This window comes from Chinchilla lanigera, unplaced genomic scaffold (assembly GCF_000276665.1).
Source record: "Chinchilla lanigera isolate Chin_1 unplaced genomic scaffold, ChiLan1.0 scaffold00063, whole genome shotgun sequence".
Taxonomy (NCBI): Eukaryota; Metazoa; Chordata; class Mammalia; order Rodentia; family Chinchillidae; genus Chinchilla; species Chinchilla lanigera.
The window spans coordinates 10373335-10385777 of NW_004955464.1; the positions used below are offsets into that span (position 1 = coordinate 10373335).

The following is a 12443-nucleotide window of genomic DNA, read 5'->3' on the forward strand; positions in this document are numbered from 1 at the left end:
GCGCTTTTCGGCTGGGAATCGCGGTGGTATGAGTCCGGCCCACACTCGGACCCAGGAGCCCTGCCGCTCCCGGAGAACTCGCTGCCTGGGCGCAAGGCCAAGGCTTCTTAACATTACTAATTTTATTAGTCTTCATACACTTTTCATTCTAGGTAAATTCACACGTCTGTGGGTGGCTTCCTGTTTTGTGAATTATCCTTTAAGAAGAATAGTGTTGTAAGTAGTGGGAATATAATTTGGGAGCAAACGATTCTTTTGAGTGACTTTCAAGTTCCTCGGTTCATATAAGTAATTGGAAATTGTGAGGATGCGCAATGCGGCCAATAAACAGAAACACTGCCCAATGGTTCCTGCAGTCCAGTGGTGGGTGCTATTGCCCAGGAGGTCGTCAGCCCCCAGCATGGGAGGTGCACAGGCACAGGGCTCATGGGCCTCTCAGGTCAGGGAGACTGTTCAGAGGTTCCGACCTGGACTGAGGAGCAAAGAGGGCTGCACTAGTCTAGGCAGCTTCTGGGGTTCCCCTCATTGAATACACATGACTAAAATTTATACAGTCCATACTGAATGATGGTTCAAAGCTTTCATATTCAATTGGGAGACAACGTACAAGGGGTGGGGGCCATATTTTTCCCTCTTTAAGTGAAAGTTATAGATTTAATATAAGATCACAGTAAAAAGTCTTACATTTCTACTTTTTGAATCTAGGCCAAGATTGAGATTTGATTTTGAAATATGAAAGTAAACTGTAACTACCACAATTTAAGTCTCTAAGATTTATATTTATATATAACCTTTTAAAGTTCTTCCAACTTGCACCCTGGAGAAGAGAAGAAATTACTGTCTTCTTACTTACGGCCTGAAGTCTAGAGAGACACTCGTTCTGGGTTAATGGCAAACTGACCCTGCCCTTGCCTGGGTCTGCAGCAGCTCCCACTCCTCTGACGGATGTGAACCCTCACACCCAGGGGCAGAGTTGTAAGTCTCGTGTGTTAAATTGAGTGCTTCTGTGGTCCCAGCTCAATTGAAAATCACTTTAAAAAATGTTTCTTCGTAGTATTTTTAAGAGCACTATTTGTTTTTAAACACCGTCCTTTCACAGTCTACAGCAGCTTCTTAATTTTATTATTGCTCATGGCAAAGCCGTTTCAATTCTCCAAAAACAACTTTTCAGTGTTTCTCCGTTTGTGTCCTTGCCACTGAAGCTGGTGTGTGACCTTATTTCTCTGAACACCTCCGGTGGCTCCAACCAACCTGCCCACTCGCTGCCTCAAGTGACAAATGTAGAGTCAGATCAGAAGCGCAGAACAGCAGTGTTTGGAAGGGCCACACATTTCACTCCTCCTCTTTCCCAGGGATGGGCTAAGGGAGGGTCACAAAGCAAGTAGGAGGATTAGTAAACTAGGACACTAGTTTTTGACCCCTCGGTTAGTGTTTTCACCCCTGCTCCAGCCAGCGAATGGAGGTTGGTCGAGGCAGGAATCCTGAAAGGTTGTAGAGAGCTGTCATTTGGGTGTGCTCGTCTTTTCTGGCTTCTCTACCTGCCTCTAGTAGTTGCTGAGGTTTAATAACCTGGCAGGACTTTGTAACTCTAAAGTCTGTACAGAAACTGTTCATTTTTATTTCTCTTGGCTATGGTTAGCAACTAGAGAACAGCCAGAATCAAAATATTATAAGTGAATTTAACATTCTTGAATTCACTCGCTCTTTGGCCATTTTCTGAGAACTTGCCAAATGCCCTCACACCATGAAATCCCCACACAAACACAATGCCTACCTTCAAACAGGGCCAGCCTATGACAAAGGAGAGATGTAACTAATTATAACACTGGTGTGAGACTTGCTACAGTAGAAACACAGGGCCTATGGGGAAAAGACAAAAACCAACATGGGAGTTTGGAGGAGGCATGAGGAGAACTGGTAGAAGAGAAGATTCCTGAGATGAGTGAGATCTAAGAAGCCTGATTTCCTTCTAAAATACTGTCATAGCTTGGTTTCCCAGTAGCAGCACATGAGGCAAGGTTCTAATAATTTATCTGGGAGATGATCCAAGGAAACTCCAGCAGGGAATTTTGGAATATGACAGGAAAGCCCAGGGAGATGTACAGACTGTGTTAATGGTATTGACGCTGTGGGTGACTGGGGCTCTGTCCCACTGAAGGCCTCTGTGAGATGACCTAGTACAAGTGTCCTCATTTTCTCACTTGAGGGCAAGGAACCAGCTGCGCTTATCACCAACTTTTGTTCACCATTGGTTCAGGGCTACACCAAAGTACATCAACTCCCAGCACTTCCCTCAGTAGAGAGTTGCAAAGGCTTCCAACAGGAAGTCACAGCAAACAGGTTGGGGGCACCTAGGGGATGGGGCAAGGCGCAGACTACAGCCCTGCTCCAGTGGTTGAATGCAAATTCTCCTCTGGCCCTCCTCAGCCAATCTCACAGCTCTGCCTTAGAGGAATGAAACTAAAACATGACATATAAGGGGAAATTAAATATATAGGGCTGGTATCTGCAAGTGCATAGGCAGTATCCTTATTTTGTGGGAACCCTGTTACATACTTTTATACCTTACCACTTTCATACACCCAGCTCCTCTGCTTTGTATGACTTCTAAGAAACTCTCATCCATACTCCAAAGTCCAGCTCAAATATTCTCTTTTCTGGTATCTCCTTTCCTGATTCTCCCAGCAGAATTAGCTTTTCCTGATCATTGTGCTGATGACAAGTTATGCTAGCTCCACAATAACATTACTGTGCAGTGTCGTGCCTTCTGTGTGTTCATCTTACCTGTAACGTCAATAGTACGAGTAGCTAATGTTCATTAAAGTAATATGCCAGGCACTGTTTTAAATATTTTATTTGTATTAACTCATTTAATCCTCATAACATCCCTAAGAAATAACTGCAGTTACCATCTCCACTTTGTGGCTCAGAAAACGAGGGCTGAGAATCATCTTTCCCAATGTCATGTATTTAGCAAATGACAGAGGTAGAATTTGGTTCCTAGAGTTTAGCCTTAAAACCCTGTCCTTAACTCCTGCGTAGAACTTTCCTTGACTGGTATGGAAAGGGAGGTCCAAGGCCTAAACCCTGAGGATATTTCCCAGAGTTATTTCTAGCAGTAGGGCCTTGTGCCAAGCCAGAAAACATCATCTGTAGAGAATCTGAAATATAAGATTTGTATTTTAGAAAAATCACTCTTGCTATTGTGCATAGGTTGAACTGGAAAAGGAGAGACTGGGGTAGAGATCAGAGTCAAGGGACTGCTATGATGATCAGGTAAGAGGTAGAAGCCCAAACTTAGGAAAGAAGCTCCTCCCTGAGCCAGCACCTGCCTGCCTCGCAGCCACCACACCAGCCATTTCTCCTCGCACCTGGCTCGGTCTCACACACCTGGCGGGGAGAATCGGGGCTGCAATGAGCCGAGCTCGGCCCTACCGTGAGAAGCCGGGTGTGCTGTGGAGAAAGAGTTCTTTTGCTCACTGGCATGAAGGAGCCATAAGAATGATCAGTGGCCCAGCCATGTGTACCGGCCATCTGGATATTTTAAACTATTTTCATTCCTGGTTTTGCTGTCATTTTTCCACCTCCATTTTGGATATTTGGTTTTCTTTGATGAGGATGCTCCTCTTTCCCTCCTTCTCTTTTATTTATTCATACAATATACTTTTTAAACGCTCATCATGTGCCAGGTATCTTTCTAGGTGATGGGAATTCAGTGGGGAACTCTCAGTCTAGGGGAGGAGATACACATACATGAAGAAGTTATATGAACACTTGTCTGTCCCCTGACACATGTGTGGGATGTAGTCAGGTGGCCATGTGTGTATTGTCCTCTATTCTAGGACACAGGAGACCATGGTGATAGTGACTGAGACAGTATGGTTTCTCCTGGAATATAAATTTTGAGCTGAGATGTGAGGAGCAAGCAGAAATTAACCAGGCATGGAGTGTAGGGAAGGGGTAGACATTTTCCCCACAGTACTACTGCATTGAACAGGGTGCTGTGAAACTTGGGTCCAATGGATCAGTCTGGAGCCCAGCAGAAGCTCAGCATAATAAAGACAGGGAGGAAGTAGAAGTGAGTGTAATTGCAGAAAGGGAAGATGCTCAGATGCTGCAGGAAGTTGGGGCTGGAGACTGAGTCAGAGGCCTGTGAGGAATTCTTGCACCTAGCAGTCCTCGATGGCATGTTTAAGTGAGGATGGTCACCATTCACTTAAATGGTGTTTCTGTTGTTTGAAACTCTTCCTCTTCCAAACTTCATTATCATCTGTTGCCCACAAATGACTTGTGCTAATGGTTTGGAGGGGAAAAGTCAGTTCTCTGTAGAGGTCAATGGGGAACAAAGGAGCAAGCATACAACTAAGATGAGACTTGGGTTGAAAGGCCAATGGTAACAAAACTCTGGAGGCAGCAGCAGTGGGAGGTATTCATAGGCTGAGCTGCATCCACACCCCAAAAAATAAAATTTTATTTGCATCCAGTTAGGATTACAGATTAGCATAAAACGATGGTCAAAGGCAGCATTAAAGAGGATCAGAGAAGAGTAGCGGCAGCCCAGGCAGAGAGCTGGGAGGTGGGAATGCCATTGTCCTCTGGGTCTGCCAGGGGGCCAGGGATATGGTCACAGTCTAGACATAGGTGTTTCTTCTCCACCTTCCAAAGACTCCTCAGCAGGTGACTCTCCAGGTCTGCCCTGCAAGTCACAGCACAAAGGACACCAGGACACTGAAGAATTTATTCACTCAACAAGCATTTATTGGTACCTATTATTTTGGGGAACAAAGTCAAGTTGGACATAGTTGGTGCCTGTCCCTTGGAGGATACCATCTGGGGGAGACAACTTCACTGATGGTGTGACCAGTGCCTTGATAGATGCTGGTCTATGGGGCTGTGGGAGCAAGAGTGGTACCCCAACCTAGTTTGGAACATTGGGCAGCTTCCTGGCAGTGTATACTTATATTCCTGGGTAGCAGAGGCTTGGAAGGCAAAGGAAGTGGCAAAGAGCCCCATGATGTGGCTCCGAAGCTGCCCTTGCTTCCCTGCAGGGCTGACTCTTAAGGCCTTGATTCCTCTTGCTGTCAACAAGTCACAGCTCTCCAGCTGGACTCTTAAGTTCCTCAAGGCCATGGAGACTCGGTGCAGGTTTGGGTTTGAAGGTAGGAAGAAGCAAGATTTGAGTAGTGCCCATGAGCATTCCTTGCCCAAAAACTCCCTGCCCTAAATACCATCTGCCGTCATACTTCAATTCCACCCTCGGCCCCTCAGTATTTTTGGTCTGACAGCACTGACTGTACAGCGACCACTGGCAATGTAAGGCTGTCCTTGGTAGATTCGTGCTACAGATAGATTGCCGGGGTTAAAAATCAGAGAAAGAGAGGTAGGGTAGCTAGAGTGGGGAAAGAGGAAGGGGGATATGGAGGGAAAAGGTGTACTTGAAATTTTACAAAATTTTCCTGTTCTTTTTCTTGTATCCTCCATTTTTCTAACCTCACGATACATGTATAGTAAGGATTTCTGCATGAACCCAAGAAGAGGGAGGAAACTGTCTTTGAGGTAGGAATAAAGGCAGTGCGGTGGAACGGGAGCTGGAGTTGGGAGACCCAGCATGAGCACTGCTCTGTGGCCTTGGGCAGACCTAGCACTCTCTCTGGGCCTTGTGTTCTCACTCACAGCGTGTGTCAGATTAAATGCCCCTTAGGACCTCTTCCACGCTCAGCCTCTGTGGTCTCCAGTTTGGAGCAGGGTAGGAAGAGAGCCTGTCTCTGTGCCTGGCTTGAGCTGTGTTTCGCTTCTCTTGGCTGAAACCCAAATCAGCCAAGTGGAGTCACGCAAAGTAGCCCCAGAGGAAGATGTTGATAGCCAGCAAGAGGATGGCGTTGATGTTGCAAATGCTTCTCCAGAGCGGTTCTTCCTCGATGCTGGTCAGCTTCTCCTCCAGAGTGGCCTTCTCTGCTGCGCTCAGGACCTGTCCTGGGGCTCCAGAGAGCCCACAGAGCCATCCCCAGAGCAGCTTTCCCCAGGACCTGCAGGAGGCTGGGGCTACAGAGCCAGAAGCATAAGAGAAGCAGGAAGAGGGAGAGGGAGGAAGAGGTGAGGAAAGGAAAGGGATGAGAGATCGGGAGGGAGATGGTGAGAAACCGAAAGGGAGGGCAGTGGGAGGGGCACTTTGCACAAACCACAGGCCCAGCAGAGCTCTGGCCTTGGCCTCAGCATCTGAACGGTTACCTCACGGGGCGTGTCCTTGTGGGGTGGGGTGTCGAGAGAGAGGATAATGTCATTCCTCTCAATTCAGACCCTATGTCCAGAATGAGAACAGAGGGAAGGAACATTTCTCCCTTGCCCTCTGTGAGGCTGGGCACTGCTCTGGAGGCCAGGAACGTGTCTCCAGGGCCAGCTCTGCCCTCAGCTGACTGTCAGCCCGTCTGTAAACTTCACCAGTCCTCTGAGGAACATGTTCTTTCTCCCTCACATGTTTCAGTGACACATGCCCTGTTCTCAGGTTGTTCCGAGCACCAAATGAGAGCGGAGATTTGACAACGCTTCACCAGTTTCCAGTGTGGGGATAAAGAGGGGAGGCGCTGGTGAGTGTAGTGTCATGTGGGGTACATGAGGCTGAAGGGCTCCCCAGTGTGCAGAGAGCGCCCACAGGGAGACAAAAGGCAGTGCTGTTCATAAAATTAAGTTTAAAAGAAGCAGTAAAGGAAGTAAGTCTTTTTAAGGATTTTAAAGTTAGTGTATTAAGAATGAAAGTAACATAAAGCACTTTCTATGGAGATGGAAGCAATGTGTGGGAACAGGTGCTTTGTCTGCGTAGCTTTGGGACATGGTACCTGGTGAGTTCAGGGCAGACTCCGAGTTTCCAAGATGCAGGAAGCCCGGGCACCCTGAGGCTGAACTTCCTCCTCACTGCGGAGGATGTGAATGGCTCACAAAACAGGGGAGAGCTGTTTCAGGTCACTCAGCTGCACAGCTGCCCTGAGAGCTGCATCATGTGAGGTGTGTGCTGGGATTTATCCTCTTATAAGGAGGTCCAAACCTCCTCCCTCGATTCGCACAGTGGCCCTTTGTGGTACAATGAGCCCACATCACCAAGTAGGTACGAATCAGGATGCAACAACTCAATAAATCTGAACCTAAGACTGAAGATGTACATATTTCTCTCAGATCTGTTCACTGTCCTTTAAATTTTTTAAGATTCAAAATTAGACTGATGACCTACATCAACCTGCAGGCCTCTGGGGATGGGTGCATTTTCCAAGTTCCTGGTGTTCACGTCGTTGGGCGGTGGGAAGAGACTTCTCACACAGCAGGCAGCCTTCCCTGCCCTTTGCCCTCCGCATTGTGGGTTGTGTAGAAGGGGACCTGGGGGTGTGGATTTCTCTCTTTGGGCTTTGTTGCTGACTCAGTGCCTCCTTTTCCTTCCTTGGGAGTGTGCACCTACAGGGAGCAGTCACCCTTCTCTGCTCCTGTAGGCATGGCTCTGGCCTGGAGGGGGGCCAGCGAGGGAGCGCGCTTGTCTTGCATGTCTTTGTAAGTCTGTCTAGCTCCAGCTTCCAAGGTGGGCAGTACAAGCTGTTTCCTCCTCTTTGCCTCTGGGAGACATGGTGAAGGCATTCTTCCCTCTCCTGTTACCTCTGCGCCTGTACCGAGCTCAGGCTCACAGGCTGCTCTTTCCATCCCACAAGCTTTTGACGCGGCCAGGGCCTGGTCCTTGCAGTGGTGGGGGAAAATAGCTTTCAGACTTCCCCCACCCACACACATCTGGCGCATGGACCAGGAAGCTTACCAAAGAGACAAGGGCTACATTTTGCCAGGGAAAATATGCTTGAACTACTTGGAGCACTGACAAGACTGGGGCAGGTAGCTGATCATAGGTGGGGCTTTCAAAAGTTAGACCACCTATGTCTTGACCACGCAAGTTTGTGAGAGTTCGCACTTGCTGTTCACAGCTTTTTGTAGTGGACCACTGACTCTTAACTGCTGGGGCTTGGGCAAGAAGCTTTGAGCCTTAGACCCTGGTGAGGTTTTGGAGTTGAGGATATCATTAACTCCAGGCATGTGGATTCTCTCTAGAGTGAGTGCTCCCAAGAATGGCAGTAGCCTCTCCAGCCTCGGGGACAGCACAGATCCCAGAATCTAGCAAAGGCACCAGGACAGAGTGGCAGAGAGTTGCCAACCAGGCAGGTCCAGCAATGATGCTTTGATAATTCTGTCTGTCCACTTAACCCACTGGAACTATGGAAAGTCGGGCACTCCAGAGACCGGGATAGAGCTCAGACATTTCACCCAGTCTAATAGGAGGAAGCAGCTGTCAAGAGAACCCCAAGCCAGGCACTGAGACCCCCTCTAACTGAAGCAGGAAAGAAATTTAGATTTTAAATTTCATTGAATTTCTAATTTATAAGGATAAGATAGATTGATTTTGGGCTTTAACCTGCAAAGTGTGTGTAATTTTTTGGATCTTAAAATTCTCCTTGGGAATCTTACAATTGAAAAATCTCTATGATGCTGTTCTATCTTCAGAATGCCTTAATATTATTGTTTAATCTCCTTACCGGAAGGTTATGGCTGCATTATGTCCAAAATACACCTGACAGCATAGTGATTTAGTTAATGTGCTATCCTAACGCATTTCAGACCTGCTGGGAGATGCCGTGTACACGGCCACCAGTGTTTCAAGTGGACACACAGAGAAGCAGGGGTTGTGCTGGACGACCTCATGAAGGCAGGCACGCAGAATGGACGCATGGCTGCCCTCTTCCCACGGGGAACAGCCATGCTCTGTGAGGACAGGCAAGAGGCTTAAGCCCAATGGGAAAGAAACAAATAAGTAAGTGGTGGTGGGGATGAGGGTGTTTCCGTGCCATGCTGACGTTTTCTTCCATGTGAAGGGAACTCCATAGGTGCACTGCTCGTCTCAGCCCTGCCCGTGCTCACAGGAGGTCAGCTATGCCCTTGCTCAGATCTGCTGGTGGCTAGATGGGCACCTCTGTCTAATGTTAGCTGATATGAAATGAAACTTCCCACTTACATTTTATCAGCAATGAGGGCAATAGTTTGGATCCCCTATGCCATACTCAGCTGTCTTAGTTCGCAAACATTTCAATAGTCATGTGGGAAAGGAGCAAAGGTGATATTTTGGGGGCTGCCTCAGAGGCCCCCATCTCCAGTGATCCCCAGGTGGGGTAGTGGCAGGCCCAGGACTTGGTGCCCACCCCTACTGCTCCTCTGTGGCCCTCAGCTTACCTCCGGGCTGCCCTGGGCCCGGGCTGCAGTTCGCTGCGGTGACTCCTGAGGGGTTCTCCCAGGCCGGCCCCTCAGACATCCCTGGCGCACTGTCTCTCTCACTCTGGCTCTCCCAGGCCTCCTTCTCCAGCTCAGAGGTGGGGCAGTTCCGTGTCCACCAGGTCAGGCGAATGAGCTTGAGGGGAGAAAAGACCACTTGGAACCAGTGCGTTTGGAGAAAGTCCTGCTGTAGAAAAAGGGCCCATGCATGGGAGTCTTTGGAGCCATAGCAAAAGGGTACAAAGAACAAGGCTGGGGCCGGGGGTCAGGAGCCATGTCTTGGCCCCTGGCTGCCCCTTTCTTCAAATGTGAGCCCTCCTGGAGCGCCTCCTGTCCATTGGCTGAATACAGACCTGGGCCCTGCCCTCGTGAAGCTCACGGACAGAGAGGAACAAGGCTGGACAGGGAGGCAGGTGCCGGATCACAACAGGCTCTGCAAGTTGGCGGGAGCAGTTGACACTTAGAAAACCCCAAACTCCTTCCAGATGAAGACACTGCAGACTTTAGACAAGGAGCAGGGAGTGTACATTCTGGGACTTCTGAAGATGTCTCTAGGCAAATGCAAGGGACCCAGGCTGGAGACTGTGGTAAAAGTGAGGAGGGAGCGGGGAAAGGGGTGGGAGGGAGCAGGCTTCAGGGATCTCAGGGAGGTAAAATGTCCAGGACACGGTGACTGACTGACTGAACTGGCCACTGGGCTGCCCCTGGCTTCCAGCGCGGATGATCAGCGGATGGTAATGTCCCTCCCAGGGACGGAGGGCACGGGACAGAAGTGGGTTCTGGTGCTCATCAAAGAGGCTGAGAGGAGGAAAGAGAGAACACGTGCACACAAATACAAGGTGACCACGGGCTTGACGAGTGTGTCGCACCTTCAAGTGGAGACATCCAATGAGGAGAAGCCAATCTGTGTCCCCCCTGCCCCCGACTCCTCCCTCTCTGGCGGCCCTGCAGGCTGAAGCACATGCATTCTCTGGCTGATATCAGTGGCGCTGGAGTCAGCTGTGGGCACCTGGACTCAAATATCTCCCTTCCCCAGGAGGCCTGGAATGGGGGCTCTTCCCCAGGTCAGGCCCTCGCAACAGGTTAAGCCAAGTATCCCCCGCCCTGTCCCAGCTTCCAGCTTGCGACTGTGTGTCCAAAGGGGCCTGGGAAGCTTCTTTGCTTGTACACAGCTCTCAATAAACCCTACTTGGTTCTCATGCTGTGTGTCATTACTGTCACACGGACCTTGACTCTTTGTGTCACTATAAGACAGATAGATTTGGGGTTTGAATCTCAGGAGAGGGATTGAGGCTGGAGATAGGGAACTGAGTGTCACTTTCTACAGAAAGTTGTTGAATTCATAGCCCCGAGGCATTGTAGGGTGGGAAGGGCTACGGGCCAGGTATGGGCTCCTAAGGAAAAATGCTATTTAAGGAGGCAGAAAGAAAAGCCTGCGCCATGTGAGGAGTGATTAGAAGAGTAGGAAAAGGCAAACAGGAAAATGTATCATAGGAGAGAGGTCTTTCAGGTCCTGGAATCAGCCAAGGAGACAGAGGCAGGGAAGTGACCACTGGTTTTCTTAGCAACCCCAAGTTATGAGTGACCTCAGTGAGGGTAATTCAGTGGCCTGCTGGGGACCTCAGCCTGGGTGCAGTGGGCTGTGAAGTAGACAAGTGGCGGGAAGCAGAGGCGGGGAACGAAGGCCGCACCTCACAAAGGCTTAGAGTTGATGGGAGAAGAGGGAGGCAGCAGCGGCCAGAGGACAGGACCGGGAGAAAGCTCCACATGGGGCGTGGGAAGGCAGAGAGAGGAGACCTTGAGGACTCGGCAGCAGGAGATCAGCTCTGAAGGCTGTGCCTGCAGGAGTTTGCAAACTTTAAGGCCTAGAAATTCACATATTGAAGCCTTAGCCCCTACGGCCCCAGGACACAACTGCAGACGGAGATGGAACCCTTCGAAGCATAAGGTGACATGGGGGGATGTGGGTGGGCACTGATCTGTCATCCCTGGTGTCCTTAAGAGCTTAGGTCACAGACAGACGCCGCAAAGACCATATGAAGACACAAAGGGAAGACACTCATTGACAAGCCCCTGAGAGGGGCTCCTGGACAAAGCAGGCCTGCCGATGCTTTGGATTCAGACTTTCAGCCTCCAGACGTGAGAGACAATAAATTTCTGTTGCTTAAGCCACAGCCTGTGGTCCTCAGTTATGTCAGCCCCAGAAAACTAACACAGACTCTAGGGAAAAAAAGACAAACAAACTTCACAAGACTGGGCTTCAGGGGCTGGGGATTTAGCTCAGTGGCACAGTGCCTGCCTGGCAGGTGCAAGGTCATGAGTTCGATTCCCGGTACCGGAGAAAAACCAAAAAACAAAACAAGGCTGGGTTTCAGCATTCAAAGACGAGTCCACAGTCTGCTGGAGACAGGCAAGGTTGAGCTCTTCATCTAGCACAATCTGTTTCTCCTCTTATGTACTTGCTTCTTGACCATTAAAAAGTGTCTACTTTTCTCTTCCATGGACCCAGGTGAAAAACACCTCCCTTCTGGGCCTGGCCCCTCCCCTTGAGCCTGGGCCCCCTGCACCTTCCCTTTGTATAGTAACACCGAGTGCTGGCATCTGCCCCCCCTCAAGGGCAGTTGCAGGCAGGGACCAGTCATCTTTGTAAGCCTAGCACAGTGCCTGGCATGCAGTGGGTACCCAGTGAGTAATTTTTGAATTGAATGAGTTTCTTTTCACTTGGAAATTCCTATCCCAAAGAGCTCCAGCTCTCAAGGATGTCTGTGGCAGCAGGAGACACCACCATTCATCAGGGTAAAGCCAGTGGGGGACTTGCAGGCCCTGAGCACGCTGGGTGGGGGGAGCTCACGAGAGCTCCACTTACCTTCTCCTCAGGGATGGGTGTTGTGCAGAGGCTGATGGTGACAATGACGATGGCAGTGAGCCCACAGAGAAGGAGAGCGAAGTACAGATAGTGGAAGTCCTTCAGCACGGCTGGCCTCCAGTCCGCCTCGCCACAGGCTGGGGCCGGGTATAAGAACTCCAGGATCATCCGCAGAAGGCCCACTCCCAGGCCAAACATGAGGCCCCAGAAGGCCCCCTGTGGAGAGAGGGTGACATGGGCAGGGGTGAGATTGGAGAGAGTGGATACCAGGAAGCTAAAAGCTGCTCTG

General features: G+C 49.7%; 1 protein-coding gene across 8 annotated transcripts in view; it reads right to left on the reverse strand.

Moving 5' to 3' along the window:
- Window positions 1-4736: 4736 nt before the first annotated feature.
- Window positions 4737-12443, reverse strand: part of Slc5a9 (solute carrier family 5 (sodium/sugar cotransporter), member 9) — a 29527-nt gene continuing 21820 nt past the window's right edge. For all 8 annotated transcript variants that reach the window (XM_013521757.1, XM_005398636.2, XM_005398634.2 and 5 more), the window contains 3 exons: window positions 12155-12370; window positions 9250-9424; window positions 4737-6042 (listed from right to left, as the gene is read on the reverse strand). In XM_013521757.1, coding sequence (XP_013377211.1) covers window positions 5828-6042; window positions 9250-9424; window positions 12155-12370 — 606 coding nt within the window. In that variant the 3' untranslated portion in view covers window positions 4737-5827. The remainder of the gene's footprint in view (window positions 6043-9249; window positions 9425-12154; window positions 12371-12443) is intronic.